The sequence below is a fragment of the Falco naumanni genome, chromosome 7 (genome assembly GCF_017639655.2).
Source record: "Falco naumanni isolate bFalNau1 chromosome 7, bFalNau1.pat, whole genome shotgun sequence".
Classification (NCBI taxonomy): Eukaryota; Metazoa; Chordata; class Aves; order Falconiformes; family Falconidae; genus Falco; species Falco naumanni.
Window position 1 is genome coordinate 64,608,373 of NC_054060.1, and position 16,434 is coordinate 64,624,806.

Here is a 16,434-nt window from a genome sequence, read left to right on the forward strand (position 1 = left end):
TCTGCCTTCCCTTCCCCAGCCGAGATAGTGCAGATAGAAAAAAGAGAACCCACACTCAGTCAATATAGCAATCATCAGCTCTTTTGTTAATTGCCAACTTGATAACAAGAGAAATCAAATGATCATCATGGTGGCTGGTTACCTAGGCCCTGATGTGGGGCCAAGAACTGTGAGCAGGGAGGGCTGTTGGATAAAGGAGTCCTGCTGAGCCTAGTACACAGCCGGCGGGGCTGGGAGGCTCCTGCACAGAGGCTAATGAGCTCTCAAGAGGCTAATGAGCTCACGAGCCTCTTGGTGTGCCCGGATGCTTATTAAGCTTCTGGGGAGAAAACTGCCAGGGGAGGCTGGTGGAGCATTGCCCCAACACAATCGTCACCACCACCGGAGGGCCCATCTCACAGCCCTGGGAACCTTTAGATGGAAGAGGCTGCCAAAAAAGCACAGTTCCTGTTTGTCAGTGGTGGGCAGAAGCTGCCTAGATGGGACCAACACAGTCTGCTTGGCATCCCTGTCTGTAACGGCTGTTGCACAGTACCCATCTCTCAGGGTCTGTCATGGTCTGGCCTTCAGGGTACAGAGGTACCTGGTACAGAGGACATAACAGACACAGCTTTCCTTCCCATGCACTTTTTCTTTTTTTTTTCTCTCCCCCCTCTTAAAGCTTCTGTGTTTTGTCCTCTCCCTTTTCTCTAGTGGGCTCTGGGGCTGTCAGGGTCTATCTCCAGCTGGTGATTGCTTCTTTCTGTGTTTGGGGAGAATGACTTGGTTCACTGCTGCGTGCTGGCTTCATTGCTACTGGGGTTGGCAGCAATTTAGGTATTTGTATGGCACCATAAAGGTATTTTTGACACTGGGTAGGGTTGTTGGCTGTGAGGTACAGAAAGCTGATGGTGTGGCGCTCAGGGAGTGATGAGTAGACGAGGATTCTATTCACAAATGTATTCAACTTTTGAATGTATTTCGGTGATCTGTTGTGGCAGGACCTTCTCATGTTGGCCAAAATGAGGTCTGTAATTCAGGCCTGTCTCATTCCCTCCCGTCCCATCAGAAGCCCTCTTTTCTGCCATCTGGAGCTCTTCTCTGCTTTTCAGTCAGCTGGGGCACACTAAATAGGCTGCAGTACAAAACTACAGAAGAACAGCGAGCAGGACAATGTGATACAAAACAGTTGCTGCTATAGAAGCAGCAGAGGTCATCGAAAAGAGGTTCTCATTAACCTTGGGTTGACATAAACATGGTCAGAGCATCGGAACTCCTGTGTGAGGCTGTATGTGGGAGCGGAGAGAAGGGTAAGGACCACGTGTGCTGATTGCCGCAGAGACAGGGGCACTTTACAAAGTTTGGTGGTGGTTTTGGGTTTTTTTCTGAAAGCAGTGGTCTAATGGGGGAAGAGTGCTTGGGCTGAATCCCAGGGCAGCTAAGGACCCCAGGCTCCTAGAGGCTTTGCTGCACACCCTTTTTACCCTGCTTGTCTTTTGCCCTGTCAGGGTTCTCCAACCTCTCCCTTGGGGACCAGATGAGCCTCCTGCAGAGTGCTTGGATGGAAATCCTCATCCTGGGCATTGTGTACCGCTCCCTGCCGTACGAGGACAAGCTCGTCTATGCTGAGGACTACATCATGGATGAAGAGCACTCTCGTCTGACGGGGCTGCTGGAGCTCTACCTGGCCATCCTACAACTGGTGCGCCGCTACAAGAAGCTTAAGGTGGAAAAGGAGGAGTTTGTGACACTCAAAGCTCTGGCCCTCGCCAATTCAGGTACAGCCCTGGCCCAGCCAGCCTTGCAAGTCACGGAGTCAAGGCCCATGCTGTTATCTGCCCTGGGAGGAGCACAAGACTGTGCTCTGCCAGTGTTGACACCCTCATAGCTCTTCTCTGTCCACAGAGCAGGACCTGAGCTGGGGAGCAGGGAGGAAGGAGGTTTGCTGCTGCTGCTAAAGCCCCACTTGTGCTCTGGCCCTGTGTTAGGGAGTGGAACTAGGCAGGGATGGGCTGGCTGCTGGTTGCTGGCAGTAAAAGAAAGGCTGTGGAGCCCTTCTGCACTAGCAAGCTGACTGCGGTGCCGTAGTTCAGAAAAGGGGATGTGGGCCATGCCTGCATCCACCTTTGTAGTGTTGGTCAGTTACAGCAAACAGGGAAACCCTCGTCCCAATTTCAAATCCCACAGTCCCCCACAGCAGGTTGGGGCTGCCTGGCCCTGTCCTGGAGATGTTCAGTGACCACAGACACTGAAGACACTGAATCCCCTTTTAACTGGGAGACTGTGGCTCTGGATGGTGGAGGGTAAGATGTGCCAGCAGCAGCCTGTGTTGTCTGTTCTGTTTCTTCTTGTGAAGAGGATTAGAAAGGCCAGGGCCCTCAGCCCAGTTCTTTCCATCTCAGTCTGGGGAGGGCTGCAGCCCTCAATCCAGCAAGCTGTGGGAGACAGGAGAGGTGCTGTGTGCTGCGCTGATCATGCACAAAAGCCAGACACGTATTTGCTCAGGAGTCCCTTCCAAAAGGGAAGCTGTTAACGCTACTGTGTGACGAGGGCTCCCTCTACATCCCTTGAGTCTCACTGTCTCACATAAGGTCTCCTTGCCAAACTGCATCGTGCAGGCCACAGAATTCACCCTTACAGCCCAGCAGCGAGTCCAATATCTGTGTTTAGCTAAAGCCGCCCTCCAGAAAGACACCCCGTGTGAAGTTGAAGGAATTAAAAGAGGCAGAATCTACATCTTCCGTGGCAGCTGACTCTAATAATTAATCGTTCTTTTAGTTTAAAAAAAAGAAAGGCACCATATCTTAACAACAGTTTGCCTGAGTTCAGCCTCCAGATACTGGTCTTTGCTGAGCTGTGTCGTACAACCCCAGGTCCTTTTACACCTGACATGATAAAGTTCCTGTTCCATAGTTGCATTCCTTGGCTATAGATATATTTCTTCAGTATACCTACTTCAACACACAAGCAGGTGGTCCAGAATGCTGTGAGGCTGCCTTGCCCTCACCATTTTACACCACTCTGTTCCTCTTTGCCATCCATACTTAGCAGCAGCAACTTAAAAGAAAGAAATTACTTACAGCTCATTGATAAAAATGTTGAGTAGCATCTGGGTTTTTACTGATCCCTGTGGATTTCCACTAGAAAACTCCTCCTTCAGGAATGATTCACCACTGTTAGCTACTGTGAGGTCTGTCATCTAGCCAGTTACTAATCAATTGAAAGTGTGCTTTATTGATATTGCATAGTGCTAATTTTTTAATGAGAATGTCCTGTGGTGCTAAGCCAAGTGCCTTATAAAAGGCGGTCTAATATATCTATGCAGTTAACTTTATCAACCAAACTTGTAATCTCATCAGAGAATGAAATCAGGTTTGTTTGACAAGACCTCTCTCCAAAGTGTCGTGTTGACTGGCAGTAGAATCATAGAATTGTTTAGGTTGGAAAAGACCTTTAAGATCACAGACTCCCCTACTAACCTAACACTGCCAAGTGCACCACTAAACCATGTCCCTAAGTGCCACATCTACGTGTCTCTTAAATATCGTCATACAAGTATTTTTTTTTTCTTTATTTTGCCCTGGTTCACATCAGGCTAACATGGAAATTATCAGATAAGACCTAGGAAAATATGTGCATCATTAGAACTTTTCCAGTCATCCTGAATTTCTCAAAAATACCAAGATTTGTTAATCATTAATCTGCCCTAGATGGGCCTCATCCAGCAATTTTAGAACTCTTAAAGCCAGGTTATCCAGCTCTGCTGATTTCTGTGAAGTTTGTCCCTAACAGATGTCTGACATCTTGCATAAACCAGAGACTAAGAAGTCTTCATATAACACAGGTACATAATGCGCTTTTTTTTTTTTTTCTAAACAGGCCAAAAATATTCACTGAGGACTTCTGTCTCCTCTGCACTGCTATTAATAGTATAATAATCTGCAGGTTAAAAGAGCCCCCCTTACAAGTGGTCATTTTTCTTCTGTTTCTTAAATATTTATAAAACTTCTTTATTGTCCTTAGCCCTTCCAGCCGTGGATTTTCCTCCGATGTCCTTCACTTCCCTTATCGATTTTCTACACTTCATAACTTCTGATTCATATAAATTGCTATCTAGTTCCCTTTTTCAATTTCTCATATATTGCTTTTTTAGCTCTAATTGCTGCCTTCACTTTGCCACTGAACCAGGATGGGCAGATGGCCAAGGCTGGCCTCCCTTGACTGTGGGACTGCAGCTTTTGGCGATGTAATCAACTCTTGTTAAAGAACCAGCCTCCTGTCTACCAGGAAGGTCACAGGATTAAACAGGGAGAAGGGCTCCTCAGAGAGGCCTGAGTGCTAAGGTAGTGGTTGTGACAGGGTGACAGGGTAAGTGTCACACTGGGACATTTATCTGGCCCATGCTGTGAGCGGAGACATGGCAGGACCTGGGCCGTGGCGCTGTCAAGTTCTTCACAGTGCAACAGAAGCACCCTCTGCTGATGCTGCTCTGTGCTTTCAGGACCAAGCCCAGGGTAAGCCTTATGGGACAGCCTGGGTCAGGAGTGGAGAAACACTGAGCAAAGACAGAGCAGAACAGCCAGCACTCATCAGCTGCTTTGGGGTTCTGCTTCCAGCACTGTGGAGGAAAGAAAGCAAGGTAAGGGTCAGGAGGCGCAGGCCAAAGCATGTTCTCAGCTGGATGGGAAAATCCATTCTGATTCCACTGGTTTCTCCTAGTGCAGCTGGAGGTGCAGCTATGTATGAGCATAATCCACAAACATCCTGCTTTGTTATTCATAGTGAAACATACGAAAGCACAAGATCTTATTTTTTATGTAATTAAAACCTCTCACAACACACACATAAGGAAGCTAAAATAGGGCAAGTATTTTCCTAATGTAACCTTCACATTCTTTTAATGTAAGTTATTTTATTTTTTTTTAGTGTATTTTTGACATGGAAAGCCTGCATGTATGTGCTTGCGTGCAAACAGCTGATTTCCAAAACGGGAGGAGTGCAGACTACCTCTGGGCCAGGCTTCAGCTCCTTTGTGTCAGGGACAAGGTTTTAAAGCTGAGCACTTAGATTAGCACCTGTGCTGCCTAGACCTGCTTGCCTCCCACATAGATAAATTCCTGAATTTCCCTTGTTCTTGCTGGGTGTAACTGCTTATGCAAGCCAGCTTCTAGGGACTTTCCTCTATTCCATGCAGTCCTGTGTATATTGACTCTTTGATTCAAGAATTAAAACAAATGAAAATAGAAGTGGGAGCTCGCTCACTCTTCACTAGAGAAGCTGACAATAGGTTGACCTTGCCAGAGCTGTGGCTGATCTGAGTCCTCAGTGTAACGCACCAAGGACACACCTGCTGGGACTGGTAAAGATAATTCAAGCGAACTCTGTCTTTATTAAGTGCATTTTAGAGACCTGAGTAATTAATCCTTAATGCCCAAAGCAGCAGGCAAGTTCCAACAATATGATCACCCATTTTTCTGACATGGTAAGGGTGCTGTAGACTGAATTTGTTACCCTTTGGAGCCAGCAGTCCCTCCTTAGGCGTGCCTAGGTCCTCTTTCCTCAGGAATACAAATTGATTAACCTGTGTATTGGAAAGCTCTCCAGGTTAGCATACAGCACATGTTCATTTAAGGACGTCCCAGACTGCTTAAACCTTATTTCCCGCCACACACCCCTGCCCCAGTGCCTTTTAGTGCTGAGATGAAGTGAACAAAAGTCAGGATCTAGCAAGGGGATGTGAAGCAAATTCTGTACTAATGGGTCCTGCTCCTCCTGCTCCTGCCAGAAGCTGCAAGAAAAGAGTTAGGTGAGGAGGTGGTGGGCCTTGTCCATTCTCACACCTGCCCTGTACCCCATGCCTGCAGTACTGGAGAAGGGCTCGTGACACAAAGCCTGACTTCTAGGCCAGCTGACCCTCAGGGACATGGTCAGGCAGCCTCCCTTCACCTCAGTGCTCTGACAGCTGTAAAAATTCATAGCTATTGATTTCGTAATTAACAGTTTATCAATGCCATCGACACCAGCTCACTGATGGATTGCAAGGAAATGAATCCTGCAATGTTATTTTATTTTTTGCAGTCAGCTGCCAATTTTCAGCTTCTTCCAGCACAGAGTTGGGAGGTGGGCTTTGGTCTTTATTTCCCCAATTCTTTTCCCTATATACGTCTAGTTATTTAGTGCTGTTACGTCTCATCACCTTACAGAAGTTAGGTAGCAGAAGGGCAGGGTTTGGGGATTCTCTCTATCGTACAGCAGCATCAGTACCCAAAAGCAGAGCACCCACTTTGGCCCAAAGCATGGCTGATTGCCTGGTGCTTCTGGCACCCACTGGGATCTGCAAGCTCTGATGGGCTGCACTTTCTTCTCCCCTTGTGTCCCCAGCCAGAAGAACGTTAAACAGAAGGGCTGGAGGACATTTCTCTCCAAGCTCCAGTTCTTCATACTTCCAGTCTCCAAAATGACCTCTGCAACTTGCCAGGAAACAGGTCCCACTCCTGGATGGGGCACGGATATTTTCCAGAGGTGATACCTGGCTGGAAGAAGTTGCCAGACTGACGTGGCAATATGCTTCTCCTTGCCTACCTTTCAGAATCAGCCTCTGTGGCTAGCTCAGGTCACTGCGATTACCACCTAACCCTTCTCTGAGCTTCTTTGCTTGGTCTTTTGGATACAAAAAAGCAAATGCAGCAAGAACAATCCTTTCTCACTAGGCTTCTTGGAAATACAATCCTTTAATATCCTCTAATTAGTGCAGTCCTTCTAAATAGCTTCTTAAACAGCTTTCTTGCTAGACATAAGTATTACAACCGTTGGGAAAATATTTATAAATCATGCATCATAAATAGCATTTACTGTATCTGTATCTTAGGAAATTCACAGTCTTTAATTTGTGTTGTGCTCTTCATAGAGATGACATATTTCTAGAGAGACCTTGGCACTTCAGCCCGCTTTCCTCCCCTTCACGGCTGCCACACCGAGGAACCCATGTCCTCATGTTGGTGTTGCATGTGTGTGGGCTGAGCCAGAGCACTGCCACACTGCAAAGCCCGGCTCCAGGGGCAGGCAGCGTAACGGCATTGGTGAATGCGTGCTTGCCGTTGTGTCCCCTTGCTGCTGCTTCCCAATTCACTGCCCTGCGGGAGGAATCTTTATCAATGGGTTCAGTATCGGTTAAAAGCGTCTGAACAATGAAGGCAAAGTAACGGTGTCTCCAGCTCTGTCAGGGTTGTAAGAAAGAAGCTAGTGCCAGCAAGATGAAAAGGGGGGAAATCGTCAGTGATGCTGTGCCTGGTGATCTTCTCTAATCTAACATCTCTGCTCTTTGGTGCTGCCCTCTATCACCATGACTTACCCACAAGTTTGGTAGCCTGTGTTCAGCTGGGGTTCCCCAGCTCGGCCCCGGGCTGGGTCACTACCAGCTACCTTTGCCTCAGAAACAGAGCAAGGCGGGTTTCCTTTGCTGAAGCAGGAGGCCCCTGAGCAGCTGCTGGCAGTCTCTGAAAACAGGGGCATATGCACAAAGGTGGGGCTGGCAACACCCCTGGGCACAGTGGTTGTGACCTCCTGGGGCTTTTCTGTCTTGCTGACACCCTGAGCAGCTGCACGGCAATTAGGCAGTTTAGACAGATGAAACGCTATAGCAGTGTTAATTATTCTTAATGAGATTGCTCCCAAGTGGCAGCACAGCAGCTGCTGCCCCTTGCAGGGTGACTCTCCCCATAAGGAGCACGGAGGGCAAGTGAATGTGCAAGTCACAAAGGCCCTGCACAGCCTTGGGGTGGCTGGCAAAATGGGCAGCACACAGGGCACGACGTATCACTTACCTGGGGCAACCTTGCCATCCCTGCACTGCTAGGGCCAGCTCCTCGGGCTGATGCCAGACATCACAGCAGCACCAACACCTGCCAGCAAGGTGCTTTTATCCCCTTAAGAAACAAAACAAAACAACAACAACAAAAACCCCACACGAGAAAGAGAAGGAAAGAAAGCATTTTTAGTTTCAGGACCATAAAGGATTTCCTTCCTCATGTCTGACTTCTCTGTTTGCTGTCTTTCCTCCCTCCCCTCAGACTCCATGCACATAGAAGACATGGATGCAGTGCAGAAACTCCAGGACCTTCTCCACGAAGCCCTGCAGGACTACGAGCTGAGTCAGCGCAACGAGGAGCCCCGGCGAGCAGGCAAGCTGCTCCTGACCTTGCCCCTCCTGCGGCAGACAGCCGCCAAAGCTGTGCAGCACTTCTACAGCATCAAACTGCAGGGCAAGGTTCCCATGCATAAACTCTTCCTAGAAATGCTAGAGGCAAAGGTCTGACAGCCCCAGCGCCAGCCGACAGTGGCCGGGGAACAAACTAGAAACAAAGATGCAGACAATGGAGCAATCCAAACAGCAGCAGCAGCCACCGCCGGCTTTTATCTCCAATCATTTATTATGGAAGAATTATTTAATGTCTATCTGCCGGCGTGACTGCAGAATTTCGTGTACAGGAGGGGGGAAACTTTTAATCAGTCACCTGTTTCAGTTTTTTTCGTTTGTTTTCTCTGTGGGAAATACCTGAATATGCTCTTGCACTTGTTGAGGCGGTCATCGGGGCTCAGCCTCTCTGAGCAGTGATGCTCTCAGCGCTGTCCAGGCCGCCTGCTCCCCAGCTCCCTCCGCCAGTGCTGGAGGGGCAGGGGGACAGAAGCAGGAAAAGAGGAAGAATAGAGTCAATATAAACTTTTATCTGCTGGTGTTGTGAGGGGTCAGATAGAAAGGGAAGCAGCCAGGGTCCTTCTTTTTGTCACCTTTCTGGCTCTAACCATAGAGCAGATGCTCCTTTGGAGAAGAGCGCTGCCGGACCTCTCCTGATCAGAATGGCTGCCTCCGAGCTCCTCTAGTGACAGCTAACACTTGTACATACAGGCCCCACTTCTTACAGGAAAGATGCTCCTAACTGTGTAAGATATTCTGCGCCCTTGTACAGTGTGTCATTACGCCTGGCTAGTCCCTTCCATGTACAGTCCCTGCAGGCCCCTGGAGAGGTAGGATGTATATCCCGGGGGAATGCAAGTCTCCTTTCCCAGACGGCAAGAAAAAGAGAAAAGAGCCCTATGTTGTGCTTCAGTGCTGGGTTGACTTGATAATCTCTGCATCCTCTCCTATGTGGTGCTAACTACATACAATTCTTCCACACTTTTCACCCCATAGTGTATCAAACCTGCCTCTTCAGCTCAGCTGAGTGCCATTCCCCACTTACTCCTTGTGGCAGAGAACACAGGGCTTTGTCTGCAGGGTTACTGCCCAAGTATAAATACAACCTGAACCAGGGCTTTCATAGACTTCAATAAAGTGATGGCTCTTCGCCCCTACAGCGACTTAGGCTTATTGCCAAATGTTAGTTAGGAATCAAGGGCACTGCTTTTTGGAGGAGGCAGCTCTTGAGCCTGAGAGATTGCTTTTTGTGGCAGCCTAGGGAAATAAATTAGAGAGTGGCATGAAACCCCTGATGTCCCAGCTACCGTCTTCCCCTGCCTCATCCCATTATCCTCAACAGCAGCAGAAGAGCTAGCATAGATTATACTTGGGCCTGGTAAGATGGGAAAGCAAATACCTGACCCTGAGGTGGTGGGAGAAGAAGTGGGGGAATGTTCATTTACTAGTCTCACGTAACCAGGTTCCTGCTGTCTCTAAACCCTGGTTTAGATCTGCTGCCTAAGCTGCAACTGCTGCATTCCCAGTAGCCAGAGGGGAATGTGGGTGACTGACAAAACTGGCTGGTGGCATTCTCTGAGATTTTTGTTTTCTAGGTCACTTAGTTTTGAGCCAGCCTGAGCTGATGAAACCTGAATGTATTTTCTGTTTTGTGGTCAGTGGCATGGCAGTAGATGTGAGAAAAAGCCTCCGATCTATGCTGAGAGACCAGTAGCTCTACTGCCTGGTCCCCTCAAGCTTCCGTCCCTTCCTGCCTAACCCAGGAGAAAGGTGGTGTGGCAGAGGAGTAACATGCCCCTGGCAGGAAGCCTTCCACAGGGCCGAGGCGTGTGATCAGGGAGATGCTGGGTGCTTGTTTTCTGCTGGAGCAGAGTATGTCACAGCAGGGCTGTCAGGGCTGCAGAACCGTGCCCAGGCTAGCTCGGAGCCTGGGGCTGCTAACTGGTGCTGACCTCTCGGCTCCTGTAGCCAGCCGCTCCTGGTACTTGGGTTAGTTCAGTTCCGCCTCCTCTGAGTTTTCCCTCCGGTACACAGGCATCGCTACTCTCACTTACGTTGTACTCACTAGATAAGGGAATTTAGTCTTGCTTCAGGCACATTAGTAAACCAACAGAGACCTGAGGGGCAGAAGGCACATGGGAGCTGGGACTGCTTCCATGTTCACAGCGGTAGCAATTACACAGTGGCCTTGTGCTTTGAACAGATATTTATGCTTCTCTCCCCAGCTCCCTCCCAGAGGCAGCTGGGGATAAAATGAGAGGCTTTTGGTTGTGCTCATGATCCCTGTACCCATCTGTGACTGCAGGGGACCAAAGTGAAATGCACACCACCACTACAGAGCTAGCTTGCCATGTGCTGCGCTCTGGCAACTCTTTCTGGCTGCGGCATAAATGCTCTCACAAACGTGCTGAGCTGCACTATCACCTCTAAGTTTGACTCACTTGACCACTGTTGCTTCCCTGCCAAGTCCCACCCAGCTCAGCCACAGCACATCGTGTCCGACCTGCTGTGCGAAGGCAGCTGTCTCAAAGCGGGCTGAAAAGATCCCAAGAAGCAATTCTTACTTTGTTGGGCCCTGGCTGGAAAGGTCACGTATGGGGGGAGGGCGGGAGGGGGAAGAGAAAAAGAAAGGATCTGTCAGCTTTGTTGTATTTGAACTCAGACCTGCTTTCCAGAACAGGGAGGGAGAACTAGCTACAAAACTAGTTTGATTATGGAGAGCTGCCGAGTTAGCAGTGTCTGTGGGCTAGAAGCTGGCTATTTAGAGGGCTATGGTAGGGAGGCAATTCCTGCCTTGGCAGAACAACATAAAGATACCAAATGCATTTTTTTCCGGGACCTTCTTTCTGCATTATAGCTGTATAACCTTGGAGCCCATCTGGATATCCCCCCGTTGCTTGAAGATAATATGCCTGGAAATTTTTGCATTGCTTCTGAAATAGGATGGGAACTGAACCAGGCAGTAATTAGCATATATTAATCTCTTTAAGCAAGGAATACAAACTCTTCCCCAGGAACTGGGACAGAAACACCTGTCTAGATTTAACCCCTAAAAGGCTTGTACCGTCTGAAATTGGGAACCAGGTCAGGTCTCTTGGGCCCTTCAGACCAGTGCAGGAAACACATACACCCCTTCCCAGTTACTCTAATCTGCTGTGCGTCACTAGTGCTATCATGCTGCCACAAGCAAGGAGCACGTCCAGCTACGCAGCGAGCTGGGCTTGCAGAGAAAGGTAACATCTTAGTGTAGTCCTCTCAGTGCGCTTTTAAGTAGGAAGTGGGGCTTCAGCAACTGCCTAGGTCTTTGAATGTTCACAGTCTCTTACAAAAAAATCTGGGGATGGGGAAGCTGAGACGTGAACTAGGAAAGGGGTGCTGGGTCAGTGCTCTGCGTGTCATTCATTTGTAATACAGGAGTCACAGCGTCAGTGCCATACAGCTGTCCTTCTGCATGGGGCAAAAGGTGATGGAGCTTGAGCCTTGGGACACAACTGGGCTCTATGACTTAAAGAAAAGCAATAGAGGTAAGTGTATCGGTGACAGTGAATAAGCACGAAGCCCATGTCCAGCAACTATGGTAAAAGTAGCTCCAGCCCCTGATTTGCATGTGTGGGTAACAGAAACCACATACCTGTCAGCTGCTACAAAAGGCACTTCTTCCCAAATGACCAGCTCTTCTGTTTTGGGCACATTCTTCTCTGGGAACAGCAGTATCAGGCCTGTAACGCAAAACAAATTTCATGGGGATCAATTAAAAGACAAGGTAAAATACCACACAGAATTAGGTTTCTGGGGAAACTTGGGCATTACACCTCGCAGCAAAACTGTGAAGCTACAAGAAACACCCCCACAACAATCAGAACCTTGCAGTATTGCTCATGCTAAGGGGGCATTATTTTTCTCTCTGTAAGCTATGTCATCCTTTTTTTTTTTTTTTTTTTAAAGTATTACAAATATATAAAATACAACATGCTGCACCAGAAACATGTAAGCAGCTATTAGAGGGGAAAGTCATTAAGACCCTAGAATGTAACTTGTTGAGCTTTTATTACCAATTGGAGCTGAGAAAAAGAGCTTCCACTTTGTATCCACAAGCTATAATCAATCATATGGCCAAAGGCCACTCTGTTGTTCTTGTGGCTGGGTTATGTGGAGAAGCCAGAGAGACAGAGGCTGTGAGAATGATGCAGGGAGTTATAGGCAGTCAGTGAAATAAACAGTATCTACTTAACTATTATCTGCTCCTTAAAAAAAAAAAAAAAAAAAAAAAAAAAAGATAAAACCTGTTAAATAAATTGTATTCTTGTGGTACAGGTCATTTCAAACAAAACAAGAAATAAAACACAGAAATGTAAAAACTAACCCAGACAGAGTAATGTTTATTGTGTTTAGGGGCTGCTTGTTTTGTCCCTCGGGATGCATGTAGTCCCACAGACAGGCTGGGCTGGGGGAAGGGATGAGCTGTGCTTGCGCGAAAGGGGAGGAGAGCCCCAGCCTGCTCACTTTAGAAACGCTAATTTGGTGTTTTCGCATATCCAGGAAAAAAATCTCAGCAGATTTCTGAGTTTCTGTGAGATTAGCTTTGCTAAGGACTTGTTAGGCACTGTTGTCACGGACTGGTCCGTTTCTGCCACTCACTTGTTTTCTCCCCGCATTCAGCACTTCACTGGTGCAGGGAATAAACACGAGCTAGCAATGAAAAAGCTTTGACATTGTTCCAGTGAAAAAACAAAATTTCTAATCATAAAATAGACCACTGGCTTAAACCCAACAGTGACATCATGAATGTTGCAAGTATTACAGCAGCTGTCCAGCGCTTTATAGTGGGTGCAAGTGCTGAAGTCATGGCATTTGCATTGAGCTGCTGTTCAGGCGGTGCCAGAGGGCAAGCTCAAGTCTGCTTGAGAAAGCAGAAGGAAACACACTGGGGTAATCGGGGCAGAGACGTGAGAAACAAGGACCCCAGGTTTTTATTCTGCCTCCGAATCTATTGAGCATAGACAGCACCACACCCTGCGTAAGCACCACCATCTCCCCATGCCTCGACTCGGCCAACGCTGCTACAGTCCTCCCAGGCAACGGTGCTCACAGGGATGAGGCGGCTAAACCAGGCAACCAAGAGGCCTCCCAGCCTGCCCTCAGGAGGAGGAGGTGGCTGGATGAGTGGTGGCCAGTAGGAAAGGCCATGGGCTAGAAATGAGCTTGAATGAAAAAACAAGATGAGCGCAGAGCTGGAGAGGGAGGTGAAGCACCACGGGGGGCTTCTACGCATACAACAGCTACTCACAACCCCGCAGCCACCACCCCTCTGACTGTGACAGGCGCAGCCTCTGACCCGCCACAAGCCCTTCCCAAGTTCACACTCAGTGTCCCCCCCCCCCCCCCGAGCCCATCGGCACGGGGTGCTTGGTCCTCTGGACGTTCTATCCATTCACGGAAGGTTTGGCTTTGGCCACCACAGCAGGACTTCAAATCAGACTTTGCTTTGGATTAAATATAGCGCAGGGGCGGTCTGACTGTGGCTTTGCGGAAGGCAGAGCAGGTTTGGGGGTTCTGAAAATTTTACGTGGCATGGGAGCTGCTGCCGCCAAGGGATTGGCAAGGGTAGCCAGGGGACTCCAGAGCGCCCGGGCCCCAAAGGTCTCTTCAGACACCGTTCAAGGGAGGTGACCTTTCCTTGGTCCCTTGCCCCTGCAGTGGCACTGCCTTCCTTACATTTCCTGGGCACCCTTCTCCTTTGCCTAGGTTTTCCAAGGCTTTCCTTACTTCCGATACTATTGCTCGCTCACACTGGAATTAAGAAAAAAAAGGGGGGGAGGGGGCTGTCTTTATAGTAAGCACACCGAGGATTGGGAGAAACTGAGGACAGCCTGACATTGCCTCCTACAGAAGAGCTTCACAGGAAATAATAGAAAAATACTCTATTTTTCTCTGATTAGCTGGAGAGGGAAGGAGGTTTCTTTGTGTTCTCTAAATATGTTTCTCTCCCCCAAATTAAAGGCATGTTTAACTGCTGGGATATGTTCTTAAGCTGCACCTGTTAAAACATGATTGCAGTAGTTGTTTGTGGCTACCCGCACACAAAACAAAATGAAAACCAACAAGATTTTTTGCTTTCAGGCTAAGGTATCATACAGGGTATCAAAGCAAACGTTAGCTGATGTACAGAAAACTTCAGCCTTCAACTTTCCAGTCACAGAAAGCTGGAGAGGTGGTGCTGTGTGCCTGGCTGTTTTTACAAAAACATTCTCTCCCGTTGCAACCAGTTTGAGATGACACCACGAGCAAAGCCTGAACACCTGCCTCTGGGGAGCAGGAGGACTAACCTGGCAGTGCGCTGGGGCGGCTGGAAGAGACAGAGGCTAAGAAGCAACTAATGCAAGTTGGGTTTGGAAAGCACAAGATGGTTCAACAAAACACAACAGCCCTGACCCAAACCACTGCTGCCAGCCAGCCAAAACCAGCGTCCTTGGCTCCAAAAGAACTGCAGCCAGCAAGTCTCCTTACATTAGTGCTAATCAGCTTTGAGAGGCCCATCATGCGTCTGTCTGGTCTTTGTGTGCTTCCTTCCATGGGGCTTGGGTGAGGCTAGAAAAGTCTTCAGCTCTGGGAGTAGCAGCATCCAAATAATTATAAGTAGGAATGAAGTCAGAGGAAAGATCAGAACTGGCCAAAGGCTCAAAGCATGAAAAACTGAGAGGGCGGACAATGGCTACCACTGACACATCACAGACTGGCTACAGACTTCAATGCTTCAACAAGCCCTTCGTAAATCTAACCAGTCACGCTGACTGCAACCATCTCCTGGCAGCACACATAGCACATGTGGAGACAGCTGTATTGGTTCAGACCAGAGACCCGTTTAGGCCAGTTCCCCGCCTCTGCTAAAGTGCCCAGAAGCAGATGACCAGAGAAGAACATAAAAACAGGGCAAGGAGGTATAATGAAGTCTCCAAGCGATTTAAGGATCAAAGACTGCCTGAGCTACAGACGAGGCCTTTGCATTGAACACCCCAATGATTTTTTCTTACATGAATTTCCTCAGTCCAGCTTTCAACCACAACAACCGTTCTCACAGCATCCTGCAGCAGTGAGTTCCATGGCTCACGACTCAAAGAAGTATCTCCTTTGCCTGTTCTGAACATGCCATCAGCTCATCCTATGTCATGCTCCTACAGCTTGTATTAGAAAACAAAACAAACAGTCCCCTGCTCACTTTTCCCTGCCACTCACCATCTTCTAGGTCTCCTGATTTCACCCACAGCCATTTATTTTCAGGAAGCAGAGCTGCCAGCCTTACTCCTTTCACTGGCTATGCATTGCACCAGTTAAGTTCGGAAAATGTGATAATGAGAAAGGCAAATGGCTGCCTTCCACCACTTGATCTTGATGCTTTAAAGACAAGTACAAAAACCTGGTCCCTATCTGAGATACAAAGACAGATACAGACCTCTCTTTCTGTAGCTATCTACACACAAACACACACGCTCATTGCATCTCTTTGTTACGCTTTCATTCACAGCACTACTGGAGTTCACATTTACCTTCAAAATAGCTTAGAAACAAGATTAGCCTATTTAATCCATATTTTCCTAACATTAATAACAATAACAGATTGGAACCCTTCCTCCTTTACATGGATACGGCCTTTTCCCCAATAGACCTTTTTTCTCCTTTTCATCCATCTGAAACAAACAGAGGAACCTAAAAAGGCACCTTGGCCATTCTCTGATATAATTCTTTTATTATAACACAAATGAGTGTTTTAAAAACTGAAGAGTTTAATGCATTCCTTGATGTATTGAATAAAAGAATTTTTAAAATGTATTCTTTCCTACTGCACAAGCAGCAGCTGATTTCTGTTCAGAAATCCCAGCTTGCTTAATTCAGAAATACCAAACTCTTGCTTTTCTAAATGCTTAAAATCAGCACATTGACCATTCTATAAAAAGTCTCAGAATCCAATCCATTATTTTGATGAATGCAATTATTATACATTTTGTTCTCTGATTTCAAGAAACTGGCATTACATCTCAATAATCTTTATCACACATCCCCAACATAACTGCAATTGTTGAATAATAAAAGGCAGGGCAGCAATCAGATAAGAAGAAGCCAGGACAGAGCAAAATGAAATCACTTTACCTAAATTGGCAAGAATCAACACAAAACAAGGCTGCATTTAATAGATCGGTTAGAACAAAGCACATAAATCATGTTTTTGAGAGGGGTTAATTTACACCATATGCCAATTAAGTCAA

The 16,434-nt window shown here is 47.6% G+C and overlaps 1 protein-coding gene and 1 long non-coding RNA gene across 3 annotated transcripts in view; one reads left to right on the plus strand and one right to left on the minus strand.

Moving 5' to 3' along the window:
• Nucleotides 1-12,123, plus strand: part of ESRRB (estrogen related receptor beta) — an 87,939-nt gene extending 75,816 nt beyond the window's left edge. Inside the window, exons 6-7 of the mRNA XM_040601382.1 lie at nucleotides 1,488-1,757; nucleotides 8,049-12,123. Of these exons, the coding sequence (XP_040457316.1) occupies nucleotides 1,488-1,757; nucleotides 8,049-8,293 (515 nt within the window). The 3' untranslated portion in view covers nucleotides 8,294-12,123. The remainder of the gene's footprint in view (nucleotides 1-1,487; nucleotides 1,758-8,048) is intronic.
• Nucleotides 5,349-8,626, minus strand: LOC121091495. 2 transcript variants are annotated; one of them, XR_005828948.1, is made up of 3 exons: nucleotides 8,534-8,626; nucleotides 7,803-7,904; nucleotides 5,349-7,112 (listed from the first exon to the last, which is right to left on the minus strand). It is a non-coding gene; the product is annotated as an uncharacterized LOC121091495 (long non-coding RNA). The 2 variants fall into 2 exon arrangements; XR_005828947.1 differs by having other exon boundaries at nucleotides 5,349-7,904.
• Nucleotides 12,124-16,434: the final 4,311 nt, after the last annotated feature.